The 16,125-nt window shown below is 46.3% G+C and overlaps 1 protein-coding gene and 1 pseudogene across 1 annotated transcript in view; both read right to left on the bottom strand.

The window, feature by feature from the left end:
* Window positions 1-16,125, bottom strand: part of POLA2 (DNA polymerase alpha 2, accessory subunit) — a 164,547-nt gene that overhangs the window by 58,384 nt on the left and 90,038 nt on the right. Inside the window, exons 10-11 of the mRNA XM_077458701.1 lie at window positions 15,497-15,559; window positions 3,267-3,309 (exon numbers count right to left, since the gene is read on the bottom strand). Coding sequence (XP_077314827.1) covers window positions 3,267-3,309; window positions 15,497-15,559 — 106 coding nt within the window. The remainder of the gene's footprint in view (window positions 1-3,266; window positions 3,310-15,496; window positions 15,560-16,125) is intronic.
* On the bottom strand, window positions 15,926-16,038 carry LOC143956242 (U6 spliceosomal RNA; annotated as a pseudogene).

Below are 16,125 nucleotides of genomic sequence, written 5' to 3' on the forward strand. Positions count from 1 at the left end.
CAAAAAATAAATAGTAAATGTTTTTTTTTTATCTGTAAAAAGTATGTATATGTATGTATATATATTTTTTTTAAAGTGAATTTATCCTTTAACCACTTTCAGACCAGACCATTTTGCTGGCTTAAGACCAGCCCACATTTTGCGATTCAGCAAAGCGTTGCTTTAACCGACAATTGTGCGGTCGTGCGACATGGCTCCCAAACAAAATGGACGTCCTTTTTTTCCCCACAAATACAGCTTTCCTTTGGTGGTATTTGATCACCCCTGCAGTTTTTATTTTTTGCGCTATAAACATAAATAGAGCGACCATTTAAAAAAAAATATATATATATTTTTGCTATAAAAAATATCCCCCAAAAATATATAAAAAAAAAATTTTTTCCCTCAGTTTAGGCAGATATGTATTCTTCTACATATTTTTGGTTTAAATAAAATCGCAATAATCTATCATTGATTGGTTTGCGCAAAATTTATAGCGTTTACCAAATAGGGGATAGTTTTATGGCATTTTTATTAATAATTTTTTTGGACTAGTAATGACGACGATCAGCGATTTTTATTGTGACTGCGACATTATGGCGGACACATCGGACATTTTTTACACATTTTTGGGACCACTGTCATTTATACAGCAATTAGTGCTATACAAATGCACTGACTGGTCACTTATTGCTAGGCAGAATGGGGAGATGCTGTTTACATCGGCATCTCCCTGTTCAGCCTCCCCGTGAGATGATCGTGGGTATCCCTGCGGCGATCGAGTCCGCGGGACCCGCGACCGAAGTCACGGGGGTCCCGACCGCCACGCGTACACCGCCGGCGTTGCGCAAGCAATGGCAGGGCGGCAAATACAAATGGACGTACCTGTACGCCAATTTGCCTGCCCGTGCCATTCTGCCGACGTACATAGTTCTACGCCGGTCGGGAAGTGGTTAATACTAGTGCCCAAAAGTTGTGCAGGTTTCTTGCCTGGCTGTGGACTCAAATTGCATTACATGTAATGACCAGTGCAGTGATCATCAGTGCCCTGATTACAATAAATACAGTGCCTACCAGTGGCATCCAATCAGTGCCCATCAGTGGCACCCAATCAGTGCCCATTAGCGATGCCAGTCAGTGCTGGCAATCAGTGCCGCCCATCCGTGCCACCCAACAGTGCCCAATATCAGTGCCACCTATCAGTGCAGCATATTAGTGCCCCCATATCAGTGCCCACCAGTTCAGCCCATCAGTGCCGCCTCATGAGCGCACATCAGAGAAAGTGAAAAATTACTTAGTTACAAAGTTGCAAGTTAAACTGTGTGAGTCTATGAACACACAGAGCCTGGCTCTGGGGCAAGGTTCAAGGCTGCTCTGTGCATCAATAGCAGGCAAGTATAAACCCTTTTTGTTATTTTAACTGCTTCCGGACCGCCCACAGCATACATACAGCGGCAGGGCGGCCCAGCTGTGCAAAATCACGTACCTGTACATGATTCTGTGCATGCTGTGTAGGGGCCATGCACACGTACCGCTCCTTCTGTGATTGGACACCAGGACCCACCGATCGTTCTGTGTAGAGACAGAGCAGCGGTGTACCTATGTAAACATGGAAAACCGCTGATCTGTCAGGGAGCAAAAGAGAGATCTTTTGTTTCAGCTAGCTGAAACACAATCTCTTTTCCTCCAGTGTATCCCCCACAGTTAGAAAGCACCTCCCAGGCACACACCTAACCCCTTGATTGCCTCTGGTGTTAACCCCTTCCCTACCAAAGTCATTTATACAGTGATCAGCACATTTTTAGCACAGTATTGGTGTCGCTGGTCTCCAAAAATTGTCACTTATGCCAAGTACACAGGACCGGACTTTCCGGACCTAGTGTCCGACGGAACCAGTCCGTCGGACAATCTGATCGTTTTTCGTTAAAAAAATAAATAATCAGACGGACCTAGAAATAGAACATGTTTCAATTACTATCGAGAAAACAGTTTGAATATATGTCGGTCCGACTAACCAAATACGACGCAAGGGAAGCTATTGGCTACTGGCCATTGAACTTCCTTTTTTAGTCCCGTCTCCCAGCAAAGGAAAAACTGCAAAAATGGTCTGGCCACCTGAGTGTAAAAATGGAGCACAAGGCCTGGCAGCAAAAGGGTTGAAATAACATTAATATAACGCTATGAGCGGCACTGGTATTTTTAGTGAAAATTAGGTATTGAAAAACCTTTGCACGACCATCATGGGACCTAAAAAATCAGTAGCACCTTGTTTTTATCCTACCTGTTCTGCGCTTTTCGAAAATGTACAGTTTTGGGGGGGTCTTGCAAGTTGGGCACATCCTGCAAGGACGCTGTGTCACTCGGGAGACAGTAAACACACAGATCCACGTCCTGTCAGGGGAGAAGAGACCAATAGTGTGTTCCCAGTACAAAGGAACACCGATCAGTCACCTCCCCCCACAGTTAGAATCACTCCCTAGGTAACATATTTAGCCCCTTGATCACCCCCCTAGTGTTAACCCTTTCCCTTCCAGTGACATTTATACAGTAATCAGTGCATTTTTATAGCACTGTTTGCTGTATAGATGAGAATTGTCCCAAAACAGTGTCAAAACTGTCTGATCTGTCCGCCGCAATATCTCAGTCAGTCCTGACAAAAATCACAGATCACCGCCATTACTAGTAAAAAAAAAAAAAAAAAAAAGCCATCTAGCCCCCATTTTGTATGTGCTATAACTTTTGTGCAAAGCGATCAATATACGCTTATTGCGATTTTTTTTTTTTTACGAAAAATATGTAGAATACATATAGATTTTTGTGTTTATAGCGCAAAAAATAAAAACCGCAGACGTGATCAAATACCAGCAAAAGAAAGCTCTATTTGTGGGGGGAAAAAAGATCAAAATTTCATATGGGTACAGTGTTGTATGACCGTGCAATTGTCAATTAAAGTGTGACAGCGCTGAAAGCTGAAAATTGGCCTGGACAGAAAGGGAGTGAAAACACCTTGTATTGAAGTGGTTAAATGACTTTTCATCAGAGGATGTTATGGATGTTGAGTCACCTACCAAACTGTTGGTACCGGGCTCAAGGGCCGGCAGCCCATGCCCTGGACTTTTATTGAAGTGGATAGCAGTGTGGGACACTGTTTTACCTGTAGTTCTCTATTAAATACACCAAGTAATGGAACTTGTGCTGTACAATTACAATGCATAACCAGGATGTTCCACCAATATCCCATTTTGATAAGGACCTACCCTATACACTGTACAGCTCTGAGTGCTTACCTTCCAAATCCCCTGTTGCCTGATAAAATTGGAGAGGCACTCCCTGAAATGAAAGAAATAATTTGGTGAGGACAATAATCAGTACAATAAATATACAGCATTTATTAAATACTATTTTTACTTACTATGACTCAGGGTAAAACCCTTTGGCTGCCAGCACCTGCTCTTCACTTTTAAACACAGGTGGCCAAACCATTTTTAAAAGGTTTTCCTTGTTTTTTATTTTTTACTTACAGCTTTCAGAGTTTGTAAAAGACTTCTAGAACCACATTTTCTGAAAGCACAGAACAGGTAGGATAAAAACAAGGTGCTATTAGGTCCCATGATGGTCATGCAAAGGTTTTTCAAAATATAATTTTCACTAAAAACACCACACAGCTCATAGCATTATATTAATGTTATTTTAACCTTTTCGCTGCCAGACCCTGTCCTCCATTTTTACACTCAGGTGGCCAAACCATTTTTGCAGTTTTTCCTTTGCTTTTTAATTTTTCACATATAGCTTTCAGAGTTTGTAAAAGACCCCCCCCCCCCCATTATATATTTTCTGAAAGCACATGACCAGTAGACTAAAAAAAAAAAAAAGGTACTACTGATTTTTAAGGTCCCACGATATTTGTGCAAATGTTTATCAAAACAATATTTTTGCTTAAAAAAAACACTAAAATCATTAGCAGATAAAAACACCGCAAATTTTACAAAATTCCTACTAAATATAAAATCTTACCTGTATTGATTTAATAAACTAATATTTGTAACTTTTAAAATGCGCCCTTTTTGCAAAATGGTGAAAAATCAGACACAAAAGTGTAAATATCCAAATTTCTCAAAATATCTGAAGGTTTTTTATTTTTCCCTTACAGCTTTCGGAATTTGTGAAAGACATGTGGAATAAAAAGAAGGTGCTACTGATTTTTTAGGCCCCGGGGTATTTGCGCAAATGCTTATAAAAACAGTATATTCGCAAACAATACACTAATACCATTATTCGTAGATAAAATAGATCATTTTATAAAATTTCTGCCAAATCCCTACTAAATATAAAAGCTAAATATAAAAGCTTAACCCGGAGTTAATAACAAAACAAATACATTTTTTTTAACAATGCGCCTTTTTGCAAAATGGTGAAAATCAAGCCTGTGCAAAAATGTAAATAAGCAAATTTCTGTAAAAATCTGAAGGTTTTAATTTTTCCCTTACAGCTTTCAGAATTTTTTAAATACCCCCCCAAACCATATATTTTCTGAAAGCATAACCTGTAGAATAAAAAAAAAAAAAAAGTGCTACTGATTTTTAAGGCTCCGAGGTTTTACAAAATTTTTGCTAAATTCCTGCTCAAATATAAAGCTTATCCTGTCTGGAGTTAATAAATAACAAATATTTGTAAAATGTTAAAATCGCACCTTTTTGGGAAATGGCGAAAAGCAAAAAACGTATGCAAAATGTCTCTAAAATTTTGGATGTTTTAATTTCTCACTTATAGCTTTCAGATTTGAAAAAAGACCCCCCAAACCATACATTTTCTGAAAGCACATGAGCTGTAGTACTTGCGCAAAAATCAGATCGCTATTTTCACTGAAAGCCTTAATTGCACATAAAACCACAAAATAACTTACAAAATTTCTGCTAAATTCCTACTAAGGCCTCAATCAATGGGGTGTGCTACATTGTACGCTCATGGAGGGCTGTGTTCCCCCACATGGAACACCTGCGGTTAAGCTGCATTTTTGCTGCCTGCCAAACGCCCCTGCCTCTAAAGAAGGGCTCCAGACCCCCCCCAAAAATTTTTTTTTAAGTCAGCAGCTATACAAATAATGTAGCTGCTGACATTTAATTAAGGATGCTTACCTGTCCAGGGATCCAGTGATGTCAGCACCCGAGACAATTCTTCAATCAGCTTAGGGTGCAGGTGCCGGCATTTGGACGGCCGGTTTCCTTCTGCGCATGAGTGAGTCATGCTGTGCTTTGTGAATGGTCCCACATTCTTCTCTGTGTGTCCCAGAAGGCTGCAGGGGGAAGGAGGAGGTGCCAAACAGCTTTGTAGTTTGCCACAGTGATCTTACCTAGAAGTGGGAGTGGGCAACTGTCAAAACCAGTGGAGCTTCCTCTTTTGGGTAGAGCCCTGTTTTAAGCTGTAATAGGCAGTGGACAGGGTGCTGATGCTGCGATGCTTTGCGCCCGCAGCCAACTTGACCCAACCTGTAGCGACATCTTCCACTGAACACTACACAATCATGTCAAGGGGATGTGTCGCAACCTCCCCGCAACCTTGTGCAGTGCATGCGGTTGCGGTGCATTTGTTGGTAAAATAGGGCTAAAGTTAGCAGTGAGGAGGCTTTGCTTCCTCACCGCCTGTCAGTAGCCTCTGAAGCTTGATCCAAATGTGGATTGGGCATCAGAGGATAAGGGACTACAATGCATAGTAAAGAAATGACCATGTGTCACAGTAACACACGTGCTAGCAAGGTTCCTTGGGGTGCCATTAAAGTAGTACTAAAGTTTTTATTTTTATTAAATAACAAACATGTTATACTTACCTGCTCTGTGCAGTGGTTTTGCACAGAGTAGCCCAGATCCTCCTTTTTTTTGGGTCCCTCGCTGACGTTCCTGGCCCCTCCCTCCTTCCCCCAAATGCAAGCAGCTTGCTATGGGTGCACTTGAGCCAAAGCTCTGTGTGTCCATTCAGACAAGGCCATGGCCCTGCCCCTCTCTCCCCTCATTGGCTCACCAATGTTGATTGACAGCAGCAGGAGCCAAATGCTCTTCGCTGCTGTCTCAGCCTATGAGGGGGGAGTCCTGGGCAGCTGAGTCTCTCGTGCAACATTGCTGAATCATGCTGCTGCACACAGAAGGCTTTTTGTCTTAATGCATAGATGCATTAAGATAAAAAAAAAAAATTGACTTTACAACCACTTTAACGATGAACACCACCCTAAATCAGCGAACACAGTAGAGATAGTGGGTTGTGCAGGGAAGATTGAAGTTGTTTGCCGGCATCCACCTGTGACTGCATCCTCCCACTGGGCACCGGCCGCTTCTCACCTGCACAGCCTGTCTCATCTGCTGTAGTGGAGAGAGGAGGAGAGGATCAGAGGACATGGGGGATCCGGGCTGTGCAGGGTACACAGCATTTTTTTTTTTTTACCAGCACTCCCAGCAGGGAGGATCACTGTCAGAGCTGTGGCGAGTCCTAACGGCAGCAGCAACGGGGGCCATTTTTTTTTTTAAAGAATTGCTATGAATAGCGGCTTATTAGCAGCTGATCATAGCTATTTATTAAGCAGAGTGAAGAGAATCATTCTGATAAAAGTTCTTGCTCACTGAACGACCATGAGCTTACAGCAGGGTAGGAAATTAATCTGATGTAAGGCATACTGACCTGGCCAGCTGGAAACGGTTCTGCAGGTCTGTATGCCTTACATCCATGGCAGTGAAAGGGTTAATCGTTAAGTAAACCTATTTTCAAAAAAGTAAACCAGCACATGCACAAAGGAAAGCTAGATTGCCCTTCCTGTACCTGGTTTCTGGTATGACAGGCAGGCTGAAAAGCTAAAGCACGGGAAGTGGAAGGAATGAAACCAGTTACAGATTTTGTGAAGAACATTTTTCATTTTTTTCCCACGTAGTATAGGCACCCTGAATAACCAATAGCTAGGCACAAGGCGTGAGAGAAGTTGGGCCAGTCATCAACTTTGTAAAGAAAAAGAAAAGGCACCCTTGAATCTGAAATACAAGTACATACAAAATGTTCCTGCACTGCATTATTATACAACCAGGTTCATAAATATTGGGACATTGACACAATACTAACGGTGTAGGAATTACAACAGTTTGTATATGTGCCTCCTGCTTTTTAAGGGACCAAAAGTAATGAGACAGATTAACTTTCACTTTTTAATACTTGGTCGCAAATCCTTTGCAGTCAATTACAGCCTGAAGTCTGGAACACATGGACATCACCATACTCTGGGTTTCATCCCAGGTGATGCCCTGCCAGGCCTCTACTGCAACTGTCTTCAGTTCCTGCTTGTTCTTGGGGCATTTTCCCTTCAGTTTTGTCTTCAGCAAGTGAAATGCATGCTCAATCGGATTCAGGTCAGGTTATTGACTTGGCCATTGCATAACATTCCACTTCTTTCCCTTAAAAAAACAAAACTCTTTGGTTGCTTTTGCAGTATGCTTCGGGTCACTGTCCATCTGCACTCTGAAGCATCGCCAATGAGTTCTGAAGCATGTTGCGGAATATGAGCAGGTAATATTGCCCGAAACACTTCAGAATTCATTCTGCTGCTTTTTTCAGCAGTCACATCATCAATACAAGGAAACCAGTTCCATTGGCAACCATACATGCCCACGCCATGACACTACCAACACCATGCTTCCTTGATGAGGTGGTATGCTTTGGATCATGAGCAGTTCCTTTCCTTCTCCATACTCTTCTCTTCCCATCACTCTGGTACAAGTTGATCTTGGTCTCATCTGCCCATAGGATGTGGTTCCAGAACTGTGAAGGCTTTTTTAGATGTTGTTTGGCAAATTCTAATCTGGCCTTTCTGTTTTTGAAGCTCACCAATGATTTACATCTTGTGGTAAACCCTCTGTATTCACTCTGATGAAGTCTTCTCTTGATTGTTGACTTTGGCACACATACACCTACCTCCTGGAGAGTGTCATTGATCTGGCCAACTGTTGTGAAGGGTGTGAAGGGTGTTTTCTTCACCAGGGAAAGAATTCTTTGGTCATCCACCACAGTTGCTTTCCGTGGTCTTCCGGGTCTTTTGGTGTTGCTGAGCTCACCGGTGCATTCTTTCTTTTTAAGGCTGTTCCAAACAGTTGACTTGGCCACACCTAATGTTTTGCTATCTCTGATGGATTTGTTTTGTTTTTCAGCCTAATGATGGCTTGCTTCAATGATAGTGACAGTGCTTTGGATCTCATATTGAGAGTTGACAACAAGAGATTCCAAATGCAAATAGCACATTTGAACTCTGGACCTTTTATCTGCTCCTTGTAAATGGGATGAGTGTATAACACACACTTGGCCATGGAACAGCTGAGCAGCCAATTGTCCCATTACTTTTGGTCCCTTAAAAAGTGTGAGGCATATATACAAACTGTTGTAATTCCTACACCGTTCACCTGGATTTGGATATAAATAAATTAAAGCTGAAAGTCGGGGCGTGGTCACGACATGGCCGAGTAAGGACGTGCTTACTGGAGCTCCCGGCCGTTGTCCTCCTTCCCTGGCACTCTTCACCGTTTATGCAAGATGCACACCTCCAGAAAACGCTTAAACAAGCGGGGCTCACAGAGACCCAGCCCGGCCACGAATACTCCTGCTGCGGGGGATTTGAAGAGGCTCTTTGGTACCCCTCGTGACGCCGCCCGGGGACCTACAATGGCGGCGCCGCGCGACCTGCCTCTGCAGCTCTTGGATGAGATGGAGGGCTCCGCGTCTCCCGGGGGCTCACGGAGTCTGGAGCTGTACCCCAGCTCCCCGGCGGCGCTCCCGCTGGACCCAGAGAGCGTGCTGTCTCCCCCGCCATCTTACCGGGCGGACGGGGAACTAAAGGCAATCCTGATGTCCCTGCCGACCAAAGCGGACATCGAGGCCCTGGTGGGTAGGGTGGAAGCCACCCATAGGAAAGAGCTGAGCGCAATCAAGCAGGACGTTGTGACGCTGAACTCCAGGGTGTCCGCTGGCGAATCCTCTTTGGCAGCCCTTGAACTGAAAGTGCAGTCCCTGGCGGAGAGACAGAGCGCACAGGAGAGTGCAGCGACAGATCTTCAGCTCCGTATTGAAGAAAGTGAGGACCGCAGCAGGAGAAACAACTTGAGGCTGCGGGGTCTGCCAGAGGCGACGGGTCCGACGGATCTACTGGTGACGGTGACTGATATCTTTAAGCAGGTGGCGGGCCCCCACCTCCCAGAGCGGCTCGAAATCGATCGGGTTCATAGAGCCCTAGCCCCACGATCGGCTGACCCATCCAGACCGAGGGATGTTATCTGCCGTCTCCACCATTACATCCACAAGGAGGCCATATCCCGTGGAGCCTGGGAAGCAGGTGAAATAGAATTTGACGGAGCAACAGTTAAAATTCTGCCTGATATCTCCAAACCGACACTGTACCGCCGGGCTCTGCTGAGACCCCTTCTTGAATTGGCGCGGCGGTGCAACGCAACCTACCGTTGGGGGTTCCCACTCTCGGTGACTTTCACTAAAGCGCAGAAGTCGTTTACACTTCGTTCTCCAGAGGCACTACCATCTCTCTTTGCATTTCTCGAAGCGGATCCGATCCCTATCCCGAATTGGTTGAGCTACCTGCCGAGATTCCAGGGCCGACAGAACATGGGGAGAGTGTCCGGCCCTCGCCCGCAACGTCCTCCGTCGTCGGTCCCGTGCGCCCTCCAGAGAGGTACCCCGGGAGGCGTGAGTACCATGGCCCCTTCTCCACACACCCTTGTTGCCCCGTGGTTTGACCTCCTGTTTTCCATCCCGTAACTGATTCTCCTGCTTTGCCTACGGCCTCCCGGGGCTCTACTGCCCGCTGCTCTTATTATTGGGAACAACGGCAGCTGTGAATGAGTAATCCTGCCCCGGATCCCCCCTGTTTGATTGTCCCCATATGGGGGCCTGCTTTCACCCCTCCATTTACTACCTTGTCTCCCTACACCCCCCCCCCCTTTTGGAAGCACCTTGCCTGGATCTGGGCTGGTCCCCCCCCCCCCTCCGCCCGGATCGTCCTCTCCGCTGGGACCTTCGCTTCCACATGCTATGAACTATGGATCCTACTGTGAGCACTTGCTCAACATTTCTATCAGTGTGCTCCCTGGTGGGGATCCTGTGTCTGGGGGGGGGGGGTTGGCGCTGCTCTGCCCCGTTGCTGGGCACAGTTGCTCTGCGTGTACTTTTGGGACTTGGGGTCCTGGCTGCCTGTGTCCCTCCTGGGCCCCGCGGGCGACCAGTGGTGTATGCCTCTGGGTGACCCTTTCCTGGACTTTCCCCTCGATGGGGGGGGGGGGGGGGCCTGCGGGGGCTCCGGGTGGTTCTGGGAGACTATATTAGAGCAACTTTTTGGCTGCAGGAGACGCTCCTATGTGTGCACAGATTTTTATTTTTATTTTTTTTCTTTCTTTCTCTGGGTGCACTAGAGAGGCCGAACTTTAGTTGGGTGTTGTGGGGAGGTGGGAAATTGGGTTTTACCAAACTGCTTAGATTGTGATTCCCTAGCGATGTTATGTAAAGTTGCACAATATGCTGCCCTTGTTTTATCTTTTGCAATATATGTTATTACTTTTTATATTGGAAATGCATGTACCTAATTGTCTCCCTTCCAATGCCAGGGGAGGGGGGGACTGCCCGGGCTCCTCTTTGCCGGTCGTTGTCCTACCTTGCCCCACTTAGGCCCCTGTGGTCTCCCATTTCTGGGCTGCCCACACTTCAAGCTTCTGTCTTGAACATTTAGTTCCCCCATCCACCTCCTCTTTTTCTTTTTTTTCTCTCCTGGCCGCCTGTGCCTCTCCCACTGACTGTGGGGTGAGGGCCTTGCGGTCACTGTAGACTTTTACCCCCTCTTCCCTTCTGTCTCTCCTCCCCTTCCACCTCGACCTCTGCCCCCTCCCCCGGGAGGTATCCCCTAACCCCCCACTGACTCTCTTCCCTCTCTCCTCCCCTCCTCCCTTGGGAGCATGGCGGTGAGCTCCATCAGGGTGACATCCCTTAACGCAAAAGGCTTAAACACCCCAGAGAAAAGACGAACTCTCTTGCATGACCTCAAACAATCCCATACAGATGTGGCCTTTCTCCAGGAAACCCACTTTAAAAACAATAGACTCCCCTTCCTGCAAAACAAATTCTTTCCGCACGCTCACCATTCCACCAACCCCACTTCTAAATCAAGAGGGGTGTCGATCTTGTTATCAAGCAAACTACCTTGGCTGCTTCGTGAGCAGTTGTCAGACCCAGATGGGCGCTTTCTATTTCTAAAAGGCCAGATAGGTGAGATCAAGTTTACTTTGGCGACCATGTATGCCCCTAACGAGGGCCAAGACAAATTCCTCCAACGCACCCTCGCCAAACTGTTGGAATTTAGGGACGGTCAACTTATAGTTGGGGGGGATTTTAACATACCTCTGATCCCCTCTTCGGATACTTCGTCGGGCAGTTCCTCAGTTCCCCCCTCCTGTAGAAAGCGGTTTGCGCAAACACTCCGGAATGCACAATTACATGATGTTTTGCGACTCCAACATACAGACGAGAGGGACTACTCCTTCTACTCTTCACCCCACAAGCTCTACTCGAGGATAGATTTCTTCCTCATACCCCATGATCACCTACATCTCGTGGAATCTTCGTCTATAGGTCTTATTACATGGTCGGATCATGCCCCGATCTCCCTTACATATACCCTATCGGGGAGTCCCTCGCCCAGATCCCTATTTTGGCGCCTGAATGAGAGCCTCCTCCAGATCCCGGAGGTCGTGGCGGAGGTTTCCAAGAGCCTTGACTTGTATTTCAGGGAGAACGACGCTCAGGATAGCGACCCTGGGATTCTGTGGGAGGCCCACAAATGTGTGATAAGAGGTATTCTTATTAAACATGGAGCCTCCATTAAGAGGAAGAGAAATGAACTGCTGACCGACCTACTCTCTCAACTGGCCACGACGGAAGCACGGCACAAACACGCCCCCACACCATCCCTTGAGACGGTCCTGAGGTCCCTCAGGACTCGGATAACAGACCTCCTACATTACAGATCGAAAGCAGCCCTCCAGTTCTCCCGTAAACTATCTTATGAATCGGGGGACAAGTGTGGGAAATTATTGGCGAAGGCTGTCAGAGAGGTGAAATCCTCCTCGTACATCCCTCAGATAACGTGCCCTGATGGCCAGAAGGTCCCGCTGCCGATGCAGATCGCAAAGGGTTTCCAGGACTTTTACTCCAGCCTCTATAATTTGCCGAGTTCCACCTCCACCCAACCAGATATTGACAATTACATCTCGAATTCCCAAATGCAGACTCTTCCGACTGAAACGCGGGAAATCCTTGAGGAGCCAATTACCATTGCAGAACTCCAAGGAGTGGTGAACTCTTTGAAGTCAGGCAAAGCCCCGGGCCCCGATGGCTATACTGCCCAATACTATAAGGCTTTCCTTCCCTTCCTGGGTCCACGCATGGTCTCGTTCTTTAATGCACTGGGATCGGGCGCGGAGTTTCCTAGAGACACCTTGAGGGCCCATATTACATTAATCCATAAGGAGGGGAAAGATCCGGGTTTGTGTGGCAGTTACCGTCCCATTTCCTTATTGAATACAGATTTAAAGATCTTCGCCAAAATCTTGGCCAACCGACTCTCGTGCCACCTTCAGGACTTGATACATCTGGATCAGGTAGGCTTTATACCCAACAGAGAAGCTAGGGACAACACCATCAAGGTCCTGAACCTCATCCATGTGGCGGCCACCTCTGGGACTCCATGTATATTCGTGAGCACTGACGCTGAGAAGGCGTTTGACAGGGTGAACTGGGAATATATGTTCTCTGTTCTCCGCCACATTGGATTGGGAGCCAGGATGCTTAGATGGATAGGTAGCGTATACTCAAGTCCTTCCGCCCAAGTGAAGGCGAATGGTGTGCTCTCAGAGTCTTTCCCGATTGGGAATGGTACGAGGCAAGGTTGCCCGCTCTCCCCCCTACTCTTTGCCGTCTCATTGGAACCATTTCTCCACACTATCAGAATGCACCCAGACATCTCAGGGCTCACCGTAGGCAGCTCCCAACACAAAATCTCGGCGTACGCGGACGACCTCCTTTTCTCACTGACGAACCCCATCATATCTCTGCCAGTCCTCCTCCGTGAATTCAGGAACTATGGATCCATCTCCCACCTTAAGATTAACTTCTCAAAGTCAACCGCTATGGGCGTAGCCTCCCCTCCCCATGTTCTCACCACTCTCCGGACCAACTTTAACTTCAAATGGACAGATGTAGCACTACCATACTTAGGCACCCACCTCCCTTCTGATATCTCTAAGACATTTACCCTCAACTTTCCCCCCCTCCTGTCTAAGACCCGCACCCTTCTTGAGAGATGGCACCCAGGTTTTCACTCCTGGTTTGGCAGGTGCAATCTCATTAAGATGAGCATACTGCCCAAATTTATATATCTCTTTCAAGCTCTGCCGATCCAAATACCCCCTTTGTTCTTTAACCAGGTGAGGGCTCTCTTTACCAAATTTGTGTGGGCACATAAAAAGCCCAGGCTTCGTCGATCTCAACTGACGCTACCCAAACACTGCGGCGGTCTTGCACTGCCTGACATTCGGCAATATTACTTGGTTTCCCATCTAGGCCGCATTTTGGATTGGCGACGAAATGAGCCCTACAAACTCTGGATACAGATTGAACAAGCCCAAACTTCCATCCCCCTGAAAGGGGCGCTGTGGTGCTATGAGAAGCTGCCGGCTACGCTAAAGCTGCATCCTCTTCTGGGCGTTACTCTCAGACATAGTCACATGACATCCCAAGCATCGGCCCTTACATCCAAGTCCTCACCATTGCTCCCAATTGTAGGCAACCCTTCCTTTGCACCGGGTCTACATGCCCCCGACTACTCTTCACTCAGTGAGTCGGGATGCGACGTTGCGGGTGGGCTTCTCGTGAATGGTAGATGGCCATCCATTTCGGAACTAACAGACCGTTCCGGAGTGTTTCAACTTCCCTTCTGGAGGGCTCTCCAACTTCATCATTTCCTCCATTCCCTGTCTCGCCCTCAGGATTTCTCTCGCCCACTTTCGACATTCGAAAGTCTCTGTTCTGCTACAGGTCCCCTATCCCACATCTTATCTCAAATGTATACCCTGCTTAACTCTTCGAAAGAACAACCACCACTACCCTGTATGGCCAATTGGGAAAGAGACCTGGGTTGTACATTTTCCACGACACAGTCTCAACGCATCATCTCCTTGGCCCATAAGACCTCCTGTTGTACGAAAATACAAGACAAACTTTAAAATACTTACCCGCTGGTACCTGACACCCTCCAGATTACAGAAATGCTTTCCCACCGCCACGGACAGATGTTGGCGCTGCAACGAGGAGAGGGGCACCCTCCTCCATATCTTCTGGTCCTGTCCCAGACTGCAGGGGTTCTGGGGGGAAGTTCGGCGTATCTCCCAGAAGTTTACAGACTATGAAATCCCAGAGGAGGCGGCCTTTTTCCTCCTGCATCATTCCAAGATTCCTGTTGCTCGGTATAGGAAATCGCTTTTGAGACACCTGCTCAATGCAGCCAAGGCTTGCATCCCCCTCCTATGGAAGCAACAGACTCCCCCATCCATAGCACTTTGGCTGCGGAAAGTAGAGGAAGTGAGAAAATTTGAAGACCTGATACTCACTGCGCAACATAAGCAGGAATCCTTTAAAAAAACTTGGGACGTCTGGAATGTTTTTATTTTCTCTGTGGAGGGCCAGCACCTTCTGGAACAGGGTTGAGCTCCCCTCCCCTACCGTGATTCTCCCCTGTTTGAAGTCGGCTTAGTGCCAGCCGCCGCCGTGCCCCCCCCCTCTTCTGCTCCCCTACCCCCTCTCCCCCTACCCCTCCTTTCCCATTAGTTTCCCCCCCCTCTCTTTCTCTCTTTCCTCCATTGTTATTTACCTTGACCCCTTATCCTGTTTAGAAAATTGGAAACTGGTGGGGGGACCCCCGCACTTCGGCACGGGGAGCAGTACGCCTCTCCAGCTTTATAGCGGAGGTATTTGTACTTCTTATTTTAATTTTACTCTTTCTTGCCCCCGATTCAAGCACCAATTTATATGTTATATTCATGTTCCTCTTAGTGTGCTTGCTACATGGACATTCTATGTACTTCTGTTTGTAATGCGGGGTCTCCGCCCCACGGTTGGTGTTTTTTTTTTTTAATAAACTTTATATTTGCAAATTAAAGCTGAAAGTCTGCAGTTAAAGCACATCTTGTTCGTTTAATTTCAAATCCATTGTGGTGGTGTATAGAGCCAAAAATATTAGAATTGTGTCAATGTCCCAATATTTATGGACCTGACTGTAGCTACTTTCCTTTTATTAAATTTTTTTGAATAGAGAAGAAAGAAACCAAGAAAAAACTGCCACTAATCTTGTGTGCAATCGAAGTTACAATAGAGGACATTTAGCTAACAGAAATCAGTCAATGATTTATCAATAATGTGCATTATTGTTAGCCTTTTTTCTTACCTCATAAAGCTTGGAAGCAACAAATTTTCTACCAGTGCTGTTGGTACCTTCCATAACCAGAACCTGAAACAAGAGACAGGCATAAAGAAGCTGTCGTAAAAATGACTTGTGTAGCTGAATGGGTCAGCCAACTATGTATGCAAGGTTTGCCAGCAGATTGTTAAAGCGCTAATAAATCTCAAAACAAAAATTTAATATATTGCAGAGTTTACCAATCCTTAAAAGTGGCGACTGCATTTGTTTTCTTTACTAACCACTGGAGGAGCAACGGAGACAACTTTGGTCAATCTGGGAAGACAGTAGTGTTAGATGCAGCTGAACTCCAGCCAACACATTTAAGCAGCTGAAGCTACATTTTTTTTTATGTGAATAAAAGCTGACCATTGAAAGCTCCCCTGTAAGGGTTAAATGGTTTGTCCCAACCTTTTTTTTTTTTTGGAACATTTCACAAATTTGTGTGTCATCCGTGCGCAGGGGCCATGCTAATCTCTGTATCGTTCCAGTTTTTTTTTTTTTTTTTAGTATATGTGCTGCCGCAGCAAGCACTGTCCCAATCTTTTAACTGCTTCTTTTGCTGCACAGATTGGTCTGTTAAAGGAACAGCAGGTGACAGTGAAAAAAATAAATAA

This window comes from Lithobates pipiens, unplaced genomic scaffold, assembly GCF_037356315.1.
Source record: "Lithobates pipiens isolate NorthernLeopardFrog02 unplaced genomic scaffold, aLitPip1_a1.2 Scaffold_10, whole genome shotgun sequence".
NCBI lineage: Eukaryota > Metazoa > Chordata > Amphibia > Anura > Ranidae > Lithobates > Lithobates pipiens.